The sequence below is a fragment of the Eleutherodactylus coqui genome, chromosome 1, assembly GCF_035609145.1.
Source record: "Eleutherodactylus coqui strain aEleCoq1 chromosome 1, aEleCoq1.hap1, whole genome shotgun sequence".
Taxonomy (NCBI): Eukaryota; Metazoa; Chordata; class Amphibia; order Anura; family Eleutherodactylidae; genus Eleutherodactylus; species Eleutherodactylus coqui.
Window position 1 is genome coordinate 372,337,780 of NC_089837.1, and position 21,018 is coordinate 372,358,797.

General features: G+C 42.8%; 1 protein-coding gene across 2 annotated transcripts in view; it reads left to right on the plus strand.

The window, feature by feature from the left end:
- MYO19 (myosin XIX) overlaps positions 1-21,018 on the plus strand; it is a 343,753-nt gene that overhangs the window by 262,906 nt on the left and 59,829 nt on the right. For both annotated transcript variants that reach the window (XR_010786633.1, XM_066578554.1), the window contains exons 15-16: positions 9,594-9,770; positions 12,096-12,242. Coding sequence is in view for 1 of the 2 variants with exons in the window: in XM_066578554.1 (XP_066434651.1) it covers positions 9,594-9,770; positions 12,096-12,242 (324 nt within the window). In the remaining variant the exon portion in view is untranslated. The remainder of the gene's footprint in view (positions 1-9,593; positions 9,771-12,095; positions 12,243-21,018) is intronic.

Consider the following 21,018-nt stretch of genomic DNA (forward strand, 5'->3'; position numbering starts at 1 on the left):
GTCACTATTATCGCTGGGTCTGCTGGGGGGGTCACTTTTATTGCTGGGGCTGCTGAGGTGGTGTCACTTATCGCTGGAGGGGGTGTCACTATTACCGCTGGGGTATGTTTACACGTGGCGAAAATGGGCAAGGCTGTTTCAAAATGGACAGTGTGCAGATTTTGACTGCTTTTTGGAAGCAGAAATGCTGCAGAATTTTCCACAGAAATTTCCGCTAAGGACATTATGCTGCAATATTTCCACATCCAAAAGCAGTCAAAATCTGTACGCTGTCTATTTTGAAGTGGCCCTGTCCTTTTTAGAACGACAGGGGTAAAATCATATGTCGTGATAAGCCCCGCCTCCTGTCATCTTGGCACTTTGCGGTAAATAAGTGGTTTTTGGGTTGCAGTTTGGGTACTCGGCTTTAAAGGGGTTGTCCCGAGGCAGCAAGTGGGTCTATACACATCTGTATGGCCATAATAATGCACTTTGTAATATACATTGTGCATTAATTATGAGCCATACAGAAGTTATAAAAAGTTTTTTACTTACCTGCTCCGTTGCTAGCGTCCTCGTCTCCATGGTGCCGACTAATTTTTGGCCTCCGATGGCCAAATTAGCCGCGCTTGCGCAGTCCGGGTCTTCAGCAGTCTTCTATGGAGCCGCTCGTGCCAGAGAGCGGCTCCGTGTAGCTCCGCCCCGTCACGTGCCGATTCCAGCCAATCAGGAGGCTGGAATCGGCAGTGGACCGCACAGAAGAGCTGCGGTCCACGAAGACAGAGGATCCCGGCGGCCATCTTCAGCAGGTGAGTATGAAGACGCCGGACCGCCGGGATTCAGGTAAGCGCTGTGCGGGTGGTTTTTTTAACCCCTGCATCGGGGTTGTCTCGCGCCGAATGGGGGGGGGGTTTAAAAAAAAAAAAACCCCGTTTCGGCGCGGGACATCTCCTTTAAGGCTATCACTGCCTTAGATGCTTTGAACGCTATTGACTGCAACTGTGGCGATTAAAGGATTACCTGACGAGGATTAGAGGTGTTTTTGATTCCAACTCTTATAACCGGAGCCGGGTTGTCAAGTCACCAACTGGCTCCCATGGTGAATACTTGGGCGCAGTTTCTGAGCTTGTGTAATAATTGTCACATACTTCTTAATGCTGGTTTCTGCAAATATACATTTTCTATCTAAATGACTGCTGACTGGCCACATAGACTATGATATACTATGAGAAGACCTTATAGCAGGAGCAGTAGATCTATGTTAGGCCACCGGACTGTTCTCCTGCTGAGAACCTTCTACCCTTTTTTCGGTAAAATCACATACGAATTTATGATTTTTTTTTTTTTTAAACTCGTTTTATTGAACAATCTGTATTTTGTACAGTAGATGAATAAATAACTTTAAGTACATCACAGGCTCCTTGTGATCATGTAAACAAAACTTACATACATTACATTGGTATATGCAGTTATTAAATACAGTGCATCAGTGTATTTTCTCCCTTGGTTTCAGTGGGAGGCGGTAGCATTCGTTTGTTTTACTGGTTATTCCTGGGCATAGTTGCCCTTATCAGGTTTTGTAATCTGTCTTGTGTGAATACTGTGGTTGTTGATCCACACCATCCTTCCCACACCTTGTTAAATTTTTCGGGGCATTTTCTATTTTTGTAGACTATTTTTTCATATGGTAGGATGGCATTAATGATATTTTGCCATTTTGTGAGTGTCGGAGGGCGTCTGTCCATCCAGCGTAGGGCTATTGTTTTCCGGGCGTAGAATAATACTTTGGTAAGGAATACTCTGTCATGATATTGCCATTGCTCCTCGTCCAGTATACCCAGTAGGCACACCGCTCAGTCATATGGTACTGGCACACCCAGTAATTGAGTTAGGAATTCCGTGATCTCTCCCCAATACGTATAAATGTCTGGGCAGCTCCATATTAAGTGATTGAAATTTGCGTTTGGTACTCTACACCGATGGCATTGGTTAGTGGGTATTCTGTTCATTTTATGGAGTCTGGTCAGTGTTAAATAGCACTGGTGGAGGATGTATAATTGTGTTAGTTTGTTATTTGCGGCTGGTGATACTGCTCTGTATGTGGACATTGCTGTCTCCCAGTCTTCATTAGTGAGAGTGGGGATAAGCTCTCTCCATCTCTCTATTACTGCCATTGGTGTATCGGGTATCTTGGATTGTAGTAGGTGGGTGTACAGCACCGATATCAGGCCTTTGGGTCCTTGAGTACGCAGTATACCTATTAATGGGTACTGGGAGAAGGGTTGTCTGGGCTCCGGGAATTGCGCCGTTAAGGCGTGTCTAAGTTGTGGATATCTAAAGAAGCCCGTTCTTGGGACTTGGTATAGTTGCTGTAATTGTTCAAAGGAGGCCAGTACTTGGTCGATGTATATGTGTTCTAGTGTGTTAATTCCCAGGTTTATCCAGAACTGTTTGTCCGGTAGATTCATCAGGTGTGGCAATGCTCTATTATCCCATAAGGGGGTCTCCGGAGGGGTGTCGTGAGAAAAAACATCAAGTGGTGCTCGGAGTTTGGGAGGGGGGAACCCGATAGCCAATGACGGATATATCTGACCTGTCCCGCCAAATAATAAAGTTTGAGGTCTGGTAGCGCTGTTCCTGCAATCTCCTTAGGTCGCTGCAGAGTGTCCATGTGGAGTTTAGCTCTAGAGTTTCCCCATATAAATGATGTTATTAGGGAGTTAGTTTTTTTGAAAACCTTTTGTGATATGGTTATTTCTGCATGCTCCAAGCAATATAAATTCTTGGGGAGTATTATCATTTTTATAAGGTTTATTCTGCCTGCTACTGATAGTGGTAAGGAGCTCCAGATTTTTAATTTTTGTTGTAGGATTGTCAATAGGGGAGTGATGTTTAGATCAAGGCTCTGGGTATGATCTCTAGTAATGTGTACCCCGAGGTATTTGAACTTGGAGGTCACTCGTAATTTACAAAATACATCCCCTGTCCGCCATCCCTCTGGTCTTATAGGCATGAAGGCGGATTTCTGCCAATTTATACATAAGCCCGAGAAGTTCCCAAATTCATCTATTAGTGAAATAGCTAGCGGTAGGGTACCCCTGGGGTCCAACATATACAGTATTATGTCGTCCGCGTACAGTCCTATTCTGTCTTCTCTGGGTCCTATCTGGATACCCTTGTATGAGGTGTGCTGTCGAATCTTCAGGGCCAGAGGCTCTATTGCAATTGCAAATAGGAGGGGGGAAAGTGGGCAGCCCTGTCGGGTTCCCCTTTGAAGTGAGAAGGAGGCGGAGGTCAGGCCATTTACCATTACTCTGGCCATTGGCGATTTATATAGAATGGAGATCCACTTGACAAATGAGTCTCCGAATCCAAACTTCCGTAAGACCTCCATCAAATATGGCCATTCAACTGAGTCGAATGCCTTGGCTGCATCTAGTGAGGCCAAGGCCCAGTCCGATCTCCACCTCCATCCCACCTGTGTGATTACCTGCGTCCTTCTAATGTTATCTGATGTGGACATTCCCGGGATAAAGCCAGATTGGTTGGGGTCTATAATTTCTTTTATGACTTGGTTTAAGCGAGAGGCTAGTATTTTAGTGAGGATTTTATAATCCGTGTTTAATAAGGAAATAGGTCTATACGAATCGCAGTCTTCTGGGTTTTTATCCGGTCTTAAAATAAGGATTATGTTGGCTTCTAGCATTGAGTTTGGGAGATGGTTTTTGTCAAATATATATATTCATATAGGTAGAGTAAGTGTGGTGTCACTTCCTTTTTATACTGCAGGTAGACTTCCACCGGCAGACCATCTGGGCCCGGAGTCTTATTTTTTGCAATGTCATTTATTGCTTCCTCAATCTCTTCCTTTGTGATGGGAGAGTCTAGTAAGGACTTATGGGCGTCCTGTAGTTCTGGAAATATTATGTTGGCTAGATAAGACTCCAGTTCCGCAGGTGGGTAGTTAGTCCGCGACTGGTAGAGATCGTCCTAAAATTGCTGGAACCTATCTAGGATCTCTTTCAGGTCTATAAGCGTTATTCCTTCAGTTGATTTAATTCTTAGTATAGACGGGGGGCGGTCTCCTGTCTCGCCATATAGGTCAGTAGTTTACTTGACTGGTTTCCTAGTTCAAAAAAGGATTGTCTAGTAAAGAAGAGGTTTCTCTGAGCCTTTTCTTTTAGATATAGTAAGTAGTCTCTACCAGTCTGCAACCATCTATCTCTTTTGGTATCTGTAGGGTCCGCGACAAATTCCTTTTCTAGTTGCTGGCATTGCTCTGCTAGGAGTTCTCCTTCCCGTGCAGTGGCTTTTTTGATAAAGGAGATAGAGGATTTAATGCAACCTCTAAGATAGGGTTTAAATGCCTCCCATACTAGCATTGCGTCTGTGTGTATCTCATGCGCCTCGTAATATATTTGAATCTGATCTGGTATACGATCATTGGGACCAAACAGCGAGAGCCAGAACGGGTGCACTCTTAGTCTCTTAGTTGTGACCGGGCCTGGATTTTTAAGGGTCATATGGATTGGTGAGTGGTCTGAGATCCCTCGGGCAAGAAACTCTATGGAGTCGATTTTGGGAAATAGTGAGGGAGTCCCAAATATATAGTCTATGCGACTAAGTGTATGGTTATGGGCTGCGTGGCAAGTGAACTCTTTTTGTTGTGGATGGAATATGCGCCACAAGTCTAGCCATCCCGTCACTGAGATAATTGACGCTAGGTGGGTCATATTTGTGTCTCCCTCCCTCCGAGCACCACCCCCGAATCTGTCCATAAGGGGATCCATTACCATATTCATGTCTCCCATACAGATGACCGTTGCATCTGGCGAGAATGATGCAAATTGGATGCCATCTGCTAAGATGGTTGTTGTTGCCGGTGGTGGGTTGTAGCAGCACAGAAGGACGTATGGGTCATTGTTAATTTTGGCTCTCACGAAGATGTATCTGCCCTCTGGGTCTCTTTTTAGCTGCTCCACCTCCCATCTCAGCGGCCTTCCTATTAATAGTGACACCCCTCTGGAGTAGGATGTATGACACGAATGAGCAGACCACTGAGTCCATGGTTTTGACAATGTTCTTGTAGTTTCGGGCGTGAGGTGGGTCTCCTGCAGACATAGTACATGTGGTCGCCAGGTGCGTACTAGGGAATTTATTGCTGATCGCTTTCTGGCTGATCCCATGCCCCTGATGTTCCAGGACACAAAGACTACCCCTGTCATAGGTTAGAGGAGGTCAACCGGGTCCGGATAAATTTCTCTCTATTGTTTTGACTGTCAGGAGTTCCACCCCGATGCTTTATCACATTTTTATCATACATTATACAATAGTATTCCATTTTGCCTTTCAAATCTTCATGGAGCCCTTGATGCACACAATTTGTTAACATTGCGGTAGTATACTGCCAACTAAAAACTTAAACAACTTATATTTGAACTAACTTCGATTAGTATTCGTGGCTAAGAGTAATTAGGGGGAATCTACAAGTATAGCTTCAATTTTGGCTACACTTGAGGTATTGTTGGATCGATAGAATAACTGTAGTAACCGACATTAACATCAGGTAATAACTGTGAGGGTCCTGTTAGGTGGGAAGAGGGATTTCCTCTCTCCAGGTATTCCAAAGTCCACCCTTCAAGTGGGCAATGAGTCTTAGTATCTTCAGATTAAAGAGAGGGTGGAGGGGGGGGGGGAGGGGGGAGGGAAGGAGGACAGGGTGGGGGGGGGGGGATGCCCAAGAACTCCGTTGGAGGAGGGTCTCATCTCCACTTCAAAGGAGAAGTAATCAAACAACAGTGACCAAGAGTGGGAGTCTCAGTCTTGCCTCTCAGGTTTGGGTTTGTTCAAGGCACATCAGTATTACAGTTCCTGGACAATGGTTAGTATATCTAGCCATGTATTCATATGTCTATACGGATGTCCCGGTACCTAGAGGGGGAGAAATGGGTGATTATGTATACGTTACGGTCCTTCTGGTCGTCATCTGGTGGCCAGCCATTCTTCAGCTTCTGATGGTGTAGAGAAGAAACAGGTACGATCTCCCTCTATCACTCGCAGCCGTGCCGGATATACCATGGAGTACGGGAGTTGTAGATCACGAAGCTTTCTTTTAACTCCAAAGAATGAGGCTCTTTGTTTTTGGAGATCCGCTGAGAAATCCGGAAAGATAGATACTGCGGCGTTGTCATAGCGCAGTGGGCCTCCTTTTCTGGCAGCTTGTAGGATTATGTCTCTGTCACGTGAGTTGAGTAGTTTTGCTAGCAAGGGTCTGGGTGGAGCTCCCGGTATAGGCGGTTTCATGGGCACTCGGTGGGCTCGTTCAATGACGAAGACCTGTGATAGTCCAGCATTGGGCAAGAGTTCGCGGAGCCACCGTTCCATGAATTCTTCTGGTCTCTGTCCTTCAGCTCGTTCTGGTAGGCCCACTATACGCAGATTATTTCGTCGCGAGCGATTTTCAAGATCTGCTTTTTGCCTCCAGTAAAGCTTTCTGTGTGAGTTCTCGTATTGCGGCTGTCATTGGGGTGACTGTGTCATCTAGTGTGAATATTCTGTCTTCGGTGCTTGTTACTCGCTCTTAGGTTTTGAAGATCTTGTCTTAGTAAGCTTACATCCATCTTAACTTCGTCAATTTTTCCCGTAAGGGTGGTTGTAGATGTTTGAATTGCGGATAGGAGCTGTTCAGATAGCTGTTGCAGAGTTTGAACTGTGCCGTCAGGTGGGACTGGGCTGTTGTCTTTTGCCGCTAGTGTTCCAGTTGGAGCCGCTGGGGTGGATTCAGGGCTGGGGTCTTTGCGAGCTTCTCCCCTTGCGAATGCTTTGAGTTTATCGACGGATGAGTTTTGCCTAGTGGGGCCCATGGTTAGGTCACTCCGTGTTTCTTGTTTTGAACTGAGTTAGGCAATATGTTAGATTCCCTGCGGGGGGTCTATAAGTGTCAGTGGTTTGTATTGCGCACTTTACGGAGGGGTTCTCAGGTGTTCTATGGCCCAGGGTTTATGGTGCACTAACTTTGGCAGTATTTGTGCTGCTGGTGAGATTTGTTTGCATTCACTGTAGCCGTGCTGCTGTGTACAGTGCTTCGTGTTCTCTCTCGGGTGGCTGTGGGTCTCACTGCACTTTCTTAAATTCACTGGGGATTAGTGATCTCTCTTATTTGGTAGTAGCTGCTGTATATTTGCGTTAGGGAGTGTCTCTCACTGGTGTGCTCTGTCTTTCTCCTTTGTGATTAATTCCCTATGGCCTCTTCCTTCACCCCCCCCCCCCTGCGATTTATGGCGGGAAGGGGAGCAGGTCTTGTTCTCAGGGCTATATGGGGACTTTGGATCAGCCACTCTCTCCCCTGTCCCCGTATCCGTCCGGTGTTGCTCCGGTTGTCCCTTCTCTCTCTTGAGGGGGTCTCTCTGTGCCGTTCCGGACTGCTCCCTCTCCTTATGGTCTGCCTGCACTGTTATTAAAATGGCAGCGGCAGCTTTACCTCCGTTACTGCTGTTGCCGCGGGCAGTTCTGCCTCCGCTTCTCCGCCGCCTCTCTCCTCCGCGGTTGTCTGGTGTTATCACTCACCGTGGTGGTTGCTGTGCCGTGGGTTCGCCGCTAATGTCACCTCCATCGCTGGCGGTATCAGTGTGTTGCAGGTGGCGTGGTTTCTCCCCTCTCCGAGCTGCCTGCCCCGTCCACGGACGTCCGGCGCCTCTTTCAATCCGGCTGCTGTGGTCGCGGGGCCGCCGCCGGTGTCGCCTCTGACGCTGGCGGTATCAGGGCACTGTGGGTGTCGCGGTCTCTCTCCTCTCCGGCTATTCCTCCCGTCCGTGGCCGTCCGATTCACCGCCAAGATGGCCGCTGCGGTCGCGGGTCCGCCACCGGCATCATCTCCACCGCTGCTGCTCCCGGAGTGCTTCAGACGGCTCGGCTCCCTCTTCCCTCGCCCCCCATCGGTGTTCAGCTGGATCTGGGGACCCTCAGGATAATTGCAGGATGGTTGGTGGGTCAGCTAAATCGGGAGCTCTCCTTAAATGCGGCCGGTCTCCTCGGAATTTATGATTTTTAACCACTGCCTTTAACTGAAGTGGATATTGTATACAGCCTAGTGGCTTCTATACTCTCTAGCGTAGGACAGAGGGGAGGATGAAGTAAAGTAAATAATTGCACCATTTTACTTAAACTCTGAGGGCTCGTCACACAAGTGTTTGTATGCGTTTCTGACAGCTGCGTTTGCGATCCACATCTATATAGACCCAATGCTTTGCAATGGGAGCTGTCACATGTGCGAATTTTTCATGCACACAAACGCATGCGGCGAAAATTATAGAACACAACTTTTCACAGAACGCATGTAACTGCGTTCTGCCACAAATCGGTGTTCTGTGTATGTGGAACCCCTGGATGATGTTGCATCCAAGGGTTTCGCCTTGCGCTCAACGGGGTCAGCGGCAGCAGTGCCGACCCCATTGAGAACATATACTGAAGATCGTGATCCTCTGCCACAGTTGTCCCAGTTGTGGCAGAGGAGAACGATATTCTCCCATTGAAAGCAATGGGCTGCTGGCCAGCGCTGTAGGAGTTTTTGGAGAAGGGCTTAAAATATAAACCCTTCCCTGAAAAGCATCGTAAAAAAGTGTTAAGAAATAAATGGCTCAGCCGCATCCAGCCAGCTCTTCTCCCTGCACTGCTCGGAGTAGTATTCAGCAAGCTGAATGGGCTGCCTCTAATTGGTCACAGTGCTCGGCCAATCAGACGCTTCTCTCAGCTATTGAATGACATCTGATGAATTCATGAATGGGTGAGTGCTGCCTCTGATTGGTCACAGTGCTCAGCCAATCAGAGGCAGCCCTCTGATTTAAATCCCCGCCTGCTGAATACTACTGAGAGCAGTGCAGGGAGAAGAGCCGGCTGGATGCCGCTGAGCTCCGGCAGCTGCAGAGAGGCGAGTAGATATTTTTTAAAATTATTTTTACACTTTTTTTAGGATGGTTTTCAGGGAAGGGCTTATATTTGAAGCCCTTCCCTGAAAATTACTACAGCGCTGGCCGGTAGCCCATTTCTTTCAATGGAGCCGGGTGTATTGCCGGCTCCTTTGAATTCAATGGGAGAACATCGTGGCAGAGGATAGCGGGCAGCACTCTTTTTGAGTGTCAAAACGCCCATATGACCGAGCCCTCTTGTGCAGATAAACTCTGCTAGCAGTGTTTTTTCCGCCATGATGCCAGCTTCGATCACACTATTTTTTTGAGCGCACCAATTATGCGCACAAAAAATCGTGCGACAAAACGCCCATGTGACTGAGCCCTGAGACATTAATATGTAATGTAACAAATTTTAATATTTTCCATTCAGTATTTTCTTTACAAGAAAACATATAATTTGTTGAGCTTTATTAAGTGCTTGTTATCTGATATCTCACTATTTATCCTCCATTGTCATACCGCACCTAGACTTCTAACCACGGCCTGACAAATATTGGTTAATCAAAAGCGCACTCCTGTAATAACAACCTCATGCTAAGAGTTAGTGATGCGGTTATGTCACAAAGGTGTAGTCACCTCTAAGAGGAGCTGTAGACTACAAGCGGCTGAACCACCACTTACAAAGATATTTTGTTTTTACCATCATAGGAGTGCCGTTTAAACAGATCTTCAGATGCGGTTCAGCTCCAGTCTCGTTTTGAAGAAAATTTGTCTCGCAATGTGTGCTTTGGACGAGATAAATTCAGTAAGAAGCCTAACTTTGTGATATCACACTTTGCTGGAAAAGTGACCTATCAAATTGAAGACATGACAGAAAAGAATAAGGTAAGTAGAGAAGCCCTTCTTCTTGTTTCTACACTTCAGAAGTCTCCACTCATAATCTTGTATTCAAAGCATCAAATATGTGCAACCTTCCTCACCAACTATCTGAACACCAAGTGAGAAGTAAAGTCCAAGGCAGCATACCGGGATGCAATAAAAAAAATAATGCTTTTATTCCTCCATATAAATAGCCACAACGTTTCGATCTAGACACAGGTCTTTTTCAAGCAGACTATATCACTGACATTGCACAGAGTATAAATAATATACATGGAACACACACCCCACCAATCACATTACAATAAAACAGCTGAAATCCATGAAGCATGTTAACACACTAAGACATGTTGATTAACCCCTTCCAATCCACTAAACTGGACTGCAAAGGGATGCCATATATGTACAGTTATATAATGCGGAACAAATATAGCTCTCCAGCAGTATCCATACATGCGCATCAGCACTGTTATGTAGTGCGGATCAAACATAACTCTCCAGTAATATCAAAGGGCATTAGAAACCATCTGGTAGGTACTGTAGTAGTGCAGTACACAGAAGGGCCTGTAGAGGGCTGCAGACAGGACTTCTAGTGCTAGGGTTAGCACAAAGGGGTGGAGCAGGAACTAGAAAAGGACCAATTCCTGACAGAATCAGGTTAGAGGGGGAGAGGACCAGCACAGCAGAGCTGAGGTGCTGCAGGCTGGTGGCCTAGCAAAGGCCAGAATCCGACAGGGACGACAACACTGGACTCATACCTGAGAGACAGCTCAGGGGAGCTGAAGAGGACAACAACCCTAACCTCAAGCACCCAGACTTTGTTTTTCATTGTATGCTGTTTGCTTTGAAATAAAGTCTGTCAGGAGCCAGAGATAAAGAAATCCACATCTCCTGAGCAGTTTTTGTGCATGTGGTTGCCACTCTGGGTAGAAAGGTGGGCGATCCTGAGGCGAGTGACCCCCAACTTGCCACAGTACACACAAAGAATAATAATAGATAATAATGAGTGCTTATATGCATACCATATTTATATAAAAAGGGGATCGTATAGATATAAGGATACATATTTTGGTAGGTACTCCTATTGTATACGAAATTACAGCAATAAGGTGTTATATATTAATCATAATAAATGTAGATTACACATATACACTAAAACAGTATCAACATGTCTGATATATAAATAAAGGAACCAAATCACTACTGTAATCCCAAGCGATGACATCACACCACAGCATACTGCCACAATATATCTTTTATTGATAAATCACATCACATAATCAAGTACACAAACTAAATGTCATAGCAATTAAGGGGGAATCCAATATAGCCGGTGAAAACGACATGAAGACTTCCGGTATATCTAAAAAATAAAAGCATATACACATTAGGTATCATATATAATAGCATTGAATAGAGATGAGCGAGCGTGCTCGTTTAAGCCTGCAACTCGAGCGAGTAACGGTCTTTTAGAGTAACTGTACTCGCCGGAGTAGCAGGCGGGGGGAGAGTGAGAGAGATCGCTCTCTCTCTCTCCCTCCCGCTGCCCCCCCCCTTCCCGCATGCTGCTGTGGCGAGTACACAGTTACCCAAAAAGACTACTACTCACTCGAATAGCAGGCTTAACGAGCACACTCGCTCATCTCTAGCATTGAACTATACTGAGTGTATATGTACCTATACTGAAGATGACGCTAAGACTCAAGTGTTTATAAAAACACTATCAAACTAGCTGAACACCGATGATCCGTGTGACGGGTGCTGCTTTACCTGCTAGCATATAACACACATGAATGCCTTTTTTGAAGCATTCTAAAGGGTTCGTGTACAGACAGTACCTAAATAAATTGTTGCACTCTACTAAACCTACACATGGGACATAATCACAGCATAAACCTCTTGGCAGAGATTTTGGCTTGCATTTGCAATCTTTTGGACTTGAAGCAATTTCCCGAGTACAGCGACATAAAATACGTATCACGTCTCATTTATATTAATAGTGTTGAGATTGATCTGCAAGCATAGTACTTATAAGTGTATTATTTGGAACTCTAATAACACATGATGGAATGCTGATTGTCATATGTGGAGCCCGGGAGGAATATTTGCCATAAAATGAGGCTTCTGTCTTTAGGGGTTTTTGCTTTTTTCTGGATTAACATTGCAGGGGAATAGGCTGATCTGCATGAATTTATGTCTTTACTTTCAGCTTCACAAACTGTTATTATTGAATTGTTGATTATGTACAGCCCTGGTAGACAAACCTTTACTTTGAAGTCCATTACTTTACTTGATGCCTGTTAATGTATGTGTTTTTTGTTTCTTATATAGGACCCTATTCCCCCAGAACTTATACAACTTTTGCAAGAGAGCAAGGACACCCTACTTGAGAGGCTGTTTCCAGTAGAGGTCACTAAACTTGTGGATGTTAGTGTTCACAGCAGAATATCAGCTGTGACAGTAGTTTCCAAATTTAAGGTTAGTTATAATAGTTACAGTACGTTTAGTTCAGCTTAGTGAAAGCTGTAATATAGACTGATTAAGATAATTGAAAAGTTTTTTCTCTAACCCCTTAAGGACACATCCTTTTTTCTCTATTATAGGTCCCCCCCTCCCCTTCCTTTAAAAAAAAAATCATAATTCTTTTATTTATCCATTGCCGCCACTGTCTGAGGGCTTGTTTTCAATTGTACTTTGTATTGTACCATATAATGTACTGAAAAACTTTCAAAAAATTGTAAGTAGAGTGAAATAGGAAAAAAACTATTTCTACAGCGTACATACACACTGCAACCGACATGATAATTATATTCTATGGGTCAGTATGATTACTACGATACCAAACTTTTATAGCTTTTTTTCGCTGTACTATTATTTTTTCCCAAAAATATTGAAATTGTAAAAAGTTTCTGCTGTAATCTTCTGACAACTGTAACTCCTTTATTTTTCCGTCAACATAGTGGTGCAATGTCTCATTTTGTATGGGACGTCCTCTAGTTTCCAATGGTACCATATTGGCGTGGCTTATTGGAGCTGTTGAGGGCAGGTGTTGGCTGTGAAAAAGAAACAGCACCCACATTGTATGGTCCGAACCTGTAGGGCGTAACTAGCTTTAAGGGTTAAAGGAATTATGCCAAGATAGAAAGTTATTTCGTATTTACAAGTAAGAGTAAAACTCTCTGATTTGCGGGGTCTGACCTTTGCGACTGGCATAGATCCTGAGAACTGGGCTTCTAAAAATTCTCCACATAAATGGAGCAGAGGTTGTAATAAAAAGTAATAAAAGTTTAAATCACCCCCCTTTTGCCATATCTATAATTAAAAGGTATAAATAATAAAATAAAAATACATATTTGGTATCGCCACATCCGTAAAAGTCCAATCTATCAAAGTAGCACATTATTTACCCCGCACAGTGAGCGTCGTCCGAAAAAAAAATAGACCACCAGAAATGCACTTTTTCAGTCACCCTGTCTCCCAGAAAAAAACGCAATAAAAAGCGATCAAAAAGTCGTATGTATTCCGAAATAGTACTAACGGAAACTACAGGACATCCCGCAAAAAATGAGCCATTGCTGAACTACATCCACGGAAAAATAAGAAAGTTATTGCGCGCACAAGATGACCGCAGAAAATAATTGAAAAAAATTAAATGTCTTTGAAAAGAAAAAAAAGAGTAGTATAGTAAAAATAAAAAAACTAAACAAGTTTGTATCGTAGCAATCGTACTGACCCATAGAATAAAGTTATAATGTCGTTTTTGTTGCAGTTTGTGCACCGTAGAAACAAGACGCACTGAAAGATAACAGAATGTCGGGTTTTTTAAATTTTACTCCACTTACAATTTTTTAAAAGTTTTTCAGTACATCATATGGTACTTTACATAGCACCATTAAAAAATACAACTCATCCCACACAAAACAAACCCTCATACAGCGACATCGATGGATAAATAAAGGAGTTATGATTTTTTTAAGGGAGGGAGAAAAAAACGAAAATGGAAAGAAAAAGAAGGGCCGCGTCATGAAGGGGTTAATTGGGGTTTCAAGTTATCACCTTTCCACAGAAGATAACACTGGTCTGTTCACTTGAAGGTGTTATAGAATCATAGAACGGTAGAGTTGGAGGTGACCGCCAGGATCATCGGGTCCAATCCCCTGCTCAGTGCAGGATTTACTAAATCATCCCAGACAGATATTTGTCTAGCCTTTGTTTGAACACTTCCATTAACCCCTTGAGTGGCGGGTTTCCTACCACCCTGTCGTGCCCACCAGGGCAGGTTTTTTAAAATGGTCTAATCATTGAATTTCAACTAATTTTGCAGTTGCGTCTCAAGAGCCATAACTTTTTCATTTTTCCATTGACACAGCCATATAAGGGCTTGTTTTTTGTGGGACAAGTTGTGATTTTTTAAACAGGGGGGAGGAAAAAAAGAAATTGGGAAAAAAGAAAAAAAGGGGCCATGTCATTAAGGGGTTAAATAATGTATTAACTTCCTTCTCTGGGTCATTACGACGCATGGATACCACATGTGTGATTATATTTTTGATTTTTTACAAAGTAAAGGGAGACAAGTGTTTTTATTATTTTTTTTATAATTTTTTTACTTTTTTTTTTTTTTTACTTTTTTTTTCTTTTGTCCCTTTAGGGGACTTCCACAGGGACCCATCAGGACCCCTGATCACATTCCGGGGGTCTGATGGTGACAGCCCTTTACATGCTGCAGTGACAGCCCTTTACATGCTGCAGTCACATAGACTGCAGCATGTAAAGGGTTAACACAGCAGAGATCGGAGGTTTTCTCTGATCTCTGCTGTAAGAGCTAGTACCTAGCTGTCCTCTGACAGCTAACAACCAGCTCTCCCTGCCACAGAGACCATCGGCTTGCTTCTGACAAGCCGATGGTCTCTATGGCAACCTGTAAACAAACCAGTGCAGGAGATTGCCGGCATGTCGGCAATATCTTCTGCTGGTTTTTCAAAGCCCTTGCTTTGTTCTCTGTGGGTCTGTGCAGGCAGAGCACACTGTCACAGCTTGTGGCATTGTGCTCTGCAGCTCCCATAGTGATACATAGCCCGGAAATCTTCCGGGCTATGTCACTATGAGCAGTGGAGCTCGTCCCGGAAAATTTCCGGGCGTGCCACTCAAGGGGTTAAAGGAGAACTCACATCTCCCGTGGTAACCTGTTCCACTCATTGATCACCCCCACTGTCAGAAAGTGTTTTTCTAATATCTAATTTGTGTCTCCTCCCTTTTAGTTTTATCCCATTGCTTCTAGTCTTTACTTGTGCAAATGAGAATAGGGCCGATCCCTCTGCATCGTGACAATCCTTCAAGTATTTGTATTAAGTCTCCTCTCAGCCTTTTTGAAAACTAAACATTCCCAGATCCTTTACCGTTCTTCATAGGACATGATTTGCAGACCACTCACCATCTTGGTAACTTTTCTCTAAATTTGCTCCAGTTTGTGCATGTATTTTTTTAAGTGGGGTGCCCAGAAATGGACACAGTATTCCAGATGAGGTCTGACTAAGGAAGAGTAGAGGGGGATAATGACCTCTCACGTGATCTAGACTTTATGTTTCTCTTAATACATCCCAGAATTGTGTTTGCTTTTTTGGCTGCTGCATCACATTGTTGACTCCTGTTCAGTCTATGATCTATTAGTATACACAAGTCTTTTTCACATGTGCTGCTGATTAACTCAATTCCTCTCATTCTGTATGTGCTTTTTTCATTTTTCTTGCCCAGATGTAGGACTTTGCATTTCTCTTTGTTAAATACCATTCTGTTAGTCGCTGCCCACTGTTCAAGCTTTTCTGGATCTTTTTGAATACTCGCTCTCTCTTCCCTAGCTTTGTGTCATCAGCAAATTTGATCAATTTCCCATCAATTCCCTTCTGCAAATCATTTATGAAAATGTTGAACGACACTGGGCCTAGGACAGAGCCTTCTGGTACCCCACTTGACACATTCTTCCACTTGGATGTGCAGCCATTTATGACCACTCTTTGAGTACGATCACTCAGCCAGAGGACACCAATCACAAACTAAAATGTTTCTACAGAAATGCACAGACCATGGGAAACAAACGAGGGGAATGTCATAGACATTACGGAAAACTTGGTGGGATGATACACGAGTGGCATACAAGGCTTGAAGGATACAACTTATTTATAAGAAACAGGCCTAATAAAAGGGGAGGAGGTGTTGTATTGTATGTTAGGAAAGCATCATCTCCACAGAGATTCAAGCTTCAGAGAATAGTAGAAACTGTGTGGGTAAGAATAAAAGGAGAGAACAACACAAAGGACACCATTGTGGCATTTACTATAGGCCGCATGGACAAGCAGAAGGTATGGATGAACTGTTTCTACATCAGATGGCTAAGTTCTTGAAAATTTACAACATAGTGTTCATGGGAGATTTTAACTATCTAGACATTTGTTGGGAATCTCTCTCAGGCAAAAGTAATGGGTCCAACAACTTGTTATCCACTCTTGCTGACAACGTCATCTTTCAAAAGGTAGAAGAGAAAACAAGGGGATCTGCTATCTTTGTCCTAATTCTTACCAACAGGGGGGAAATGGTTGAGGAATTAAGGGTGGCTGGGACCTTAGGAGACAGCAATCATACTATAAGTGAATTATAGATAACAAGGGGAGGAAGACCTGAGAAGACTCAGACCTCAAAGATGGATTTTAGAAAGGCAGATGTTAATGAACTCAGAAAGAGGATAGGAAGGATCCAATGGCTGGATGTTCTTAAGAATGTAAATGTCCAAGAAGGTTGGGAAATATTGTGAAAATAGATTCTCAAAGCAAAATCATTAACAATTCCTAAAAGAAGAAAGAATGTGAAGCATTTAAAGAGACAATGCTGGATGAGCACAGAACTCAAATATATGCTAAAAAAGAAGAAAAAATATGTTTATCAAATGGAAAGAGAAGGAATATTTAAAGAAGAATAAAATGCAATCTGCAGAAACTGTGGGACAAGTGTCAGAAAAGCTAAAGCTAATAATGTATTAATGCTTGCAACAGAGGCCAACAGCAATAAAAAAGGATTTTGGGGGCATGTCAAAAGCAAAAAAAAGTCAAAGATGCTATAGGAATTTGTTAAAATGAAGTTGAGAAGGCCAACCTTTTAAATTCCTATATTAATTCTGTTTTCTCTCAAAGTAAATGTTAAATCAGCTTCCCTGTGCTATTGGGGGAATATAAGAATCCAGAAAGGTGGTGAGCGAACATTGAGCTAACTTACATGAATCCAGAACTCCAGGTCCTAGAAGTCACAGAGACAGATTAGAGTGCCCGTACTTCTATTAAGGAGCATAAAACCATAAAACGAGATCCACTAGTTGGTCCTGTTGCTTTAATAATTATCTAGATTTACGTGTCTTTATGTTTAGGTAGGAGTCCCCTGATTTTTATATAAAAATTTCAATAAAAGTTATATTTTAGTGGTTACCACCAGTGAAATAGGTCTCCAGGTCCAGATTAATTATATCCTCGGATACTGAAGTAGGCAGCAGAGTTAAGTCACTGGAATCTTAAAAAATTCCTGGAGAACAAGAAAAGTCCCAGAAGATTGAACAATGGAAAATGGTGTCCCTTTCTTCAAAAAAGGGAAGTCTGTAGAGCCAGAAAACTACAGGCCTGTGAGTCTGACTTCTATACAGGGAAAGCTATGAGAAAAAAATTTAAGCAGCATGTATGCGAGTAGTAAGATGAGAATGTAGTAATTAACCAGATCAAGCATGGATTTGTAAAAAACAAGTCATGCCAGACAAATCTAATTTCATTCTGTTACTGAATCGCTAACTGAATTGATCAGGGAAATGCAGTAGATATAGTAGCATTTGACAAAGTATCTCATACCATCCTTATTGAAAAAAATGACGAAATAGGGAATCAACAAGGGAACTGTTAGGTGGATCCAGAACTGGCTGAGTGATCCTACTCAAAGAGTGGTCATAAATGGCTGCACATCCAAGTAGAACAATGTTTCAAGTTGAGTACAAAAAGGCTCTGTCCGGGCTCAGTGTTGTTCAACATTTTTATAAATGATCTGGAAGAGGGAATTGAGGGGAAACTGATCAAGTTTGCCGACAACACAAAGGTAAGAGAGATGGCTAACATTAGAGAAGAGAAAGAGGATTCAAAATGATGTGGACAAGCTTGAACAGTAGACGGCGACTAGCAGAATGGTATTAATAGAATTATAGAATGGTAGAGTTGGAAGGGACCTCCAGGGTGATCAGGTCCAACCCCGTGCTCAGTGCAGGATTTACTAAATCATCTCAGACAGATATTTGTCCAGCCTTTGTTTGAACACTTCCATTGAAGGAAAACTCACTACCTCCCATGGTAACCTGTTAGACTCATTGATCACCCTCAATGTCAGAAAGTTTTTTCCAATATCTAATTTGTGTCTGCTCCCTTTCTGTTTCATTCCATTACTTCTAGTCTGTGCTTGTATAGATGAGAATAGGGCTGATCCATCTGCACTGTGACAGCCCTTCAAATATTTGTAGACCGCTCTTAAGTCTCCTCTTAGCCTTCTTTTTTGCAAGCTAAACATTTCCAGATCCTTTAACCGTTCCTCATAGGACATGATTTGCAGACCGCTCACCATCTTGGTAACTCTTCTCTGAACTTGCTCCAGTTTTTCTATTAGTATACCCAAGTCTTTTTTACATGTGCTGCTGCTTAGCCAAATTCCTCCCATTCTGTATGTGCTTCTTTCATTTTTTGCCCAGATGTAGGACTTTGCATTTCCCCTTGTTAAATACCATTCTGTTAGTCGCCACCCACTGTTCAAGCTTTTCTTGATCTTGTTGAATAGTCTCCCTCTCTCTTCCCTCGTGTTAGCTATCCCTCCTAGTTTTCTGTCATCAGCAAATTTGATCAGTTTTCCATCAATTCCCTCCTCCAGATCATCTCTAAAAATGTTGAACAACACTGGGCCTAGGACAGAGCCTTGTGGTACCACGCTTCATACATTCTTCCACTTGGATGTGCACCCATTTATGAACACTCTTCGAGTATGATCACTCAGCCAGTTGTGAATCCACCTAACAGTTGCCTTGTTAATCCCATATTTTTTTTTCAATAAGTATAGTATGAGATACTTTGTCAAATGCTTTACTAAGGTCAAGAAAAACTATATCCACCGCATTTCCCTGATCAACCCAGTCAGTGATTCTGTCATAGAAGGAAATTAGATTTGTCTGGCATGACTTGTTTGTTACAAACCCATGCTTGCTCTGGTTAATTACTTCATTTTCATCCAAGTACTTGCATACGTGCTGTTTAATAATTTCTTCAAGGATCTTTCACTGTATAGAAGCCAGGCCTGTATTTTCCTGGATCCACCTTCCCTTTTTTGAAGACAGAGACATTTGCCCTTTTCCAATCTCCTGGGACTTCTCCTGTTCTTCAGGAATTTTCAAAATAAGTGGTTCAGCAATTACCTCTGCTGCTTCCTTTAGTATCCTAGGATGTAATTCATCTGGACCTAGAGACTTGAAATCATTTAAGTTAGCAATGTGTTCCCTCACCATCTCTCTGCTTATAGATAGTCTGCATTCTTTTATCCCCCCTAATAACACAGGGAAGATCAGTTGATGTTCCATCTACTTTCTTAGAGAAAACAGATACAAAATAGGAATTTAAAAGTTCGGCCTACTCAACATCATTCTTAACCAATTCACCATTTTCATCTTATAAGCATCCAACAGCATCTTTGACTTTTCCTTTGCTTTTGACATACCCCCTAAATCCTTTTTTATTGCTTTTGGCCTCTGTTGTAAGCCTCAATTCATTATTAGCTGTAGCTTTTCTGACTCTTGCCCTACAGTGTCTGCAGACCGCATTATATTTCTTTCCATTTGCTAAACATATTTTTCTTCATTTTTAACATATGTGCAAGTTCTGTGTTCATCCATCCTAGTATCTTTAAATGCTTCCCATTCTTCCTTCTTTTAGGGTTTGTTAACGATTGTGCGTTGAGAATCTCATTTCGCAATATTTCCAAACCTTCTTTGACATTTCTGTCCTTAAGAACATCCAGTCATTGGAAATAAAAAAGCGCATACAGAATGGAAGAAAGTCTGCTAAGCAGCAGCACCTGTGAAAAAGACTTGGGTATACTATTAGATCAGACTGAACATGAATCAACAATGTAATGCAGCAGCAAAAAAGGCAAACGCAATTCTGTGATGTATTAAGAGAAGCATAGAGTCTAAATCACTTGGGGTACTGAGCAAGTACTCTTTCTTGCTCAGTCCTCATCTAGAATACTGTGTCCAGTTCTGGGCACCCCAATTTAAAAAAAGTCACACAAACTGGAGCAATTTCGGAGAAAAGTTACCAGGATGGTGAGCGGTCGGCAAATCATGTCCTATAAGGAATGGTTAAAAGATCTAGGAATGTTTAGCTTGCAGAAGAGAAGGCTGAAAGGAGAATTTATAGCGGTCTACAAATATCTGAAGGGCTGTGACAGTGCATAGGAATCAGCCCTATTCTCATCTGCACAAGGAAAGACTAGAAGCAATGGGATTAAAATAGATATTAGACAGTGAGGGGGATCAATGAGTGGAACAGGTTGCCACGGGAGGTGGTGAGTTCTCCTTCAATGGAAGTCTTCAAACAGAGGCTGGACAGACATCTGTTTGGCATTATTTAGTGATCCTGCATTGTGCAGGTGGTTGGACCTGATCACCCCGGTGGTCCCTTCCAACACTATCATTCTTGGATTCTATCACTGGGATGTCTGCTATTCCCATGTAAAAAAGGGCCTTATACATTTTTTTCAAAACAATACATGTAATTATGAATAAGATGTCCAAAAAAAACAGATTTTCACCTTTTTAAAGGAAATCTGTCAGCTTAAATATACTGCTCAATCTGCAGGCATCATGTTATAGAGCCGGAGGAGCCAAGCAGACTGATATTTAGTACTAGCTGATATACCCGACCTCGCCTGAGTTAATTTGATACAGGTGTTTACGTGTTGTTTGCACAGAAAATTTTTGGAAGTCAAGGTTACTTTGACTTCAGTGGTATAATATAAATCAACCAATCACAGCACAGCTTTCATTTAACCTCAGCGGTATGATATATAACAACCAATCACAACGCAGCTTTTATTTTACCTCAGCAGTATAATATATAACCACCAATCACAGCACAGCTTTCATGTTACCTCAGCAGTATAATATATAACAACCAATCACATCACAGCATTCATG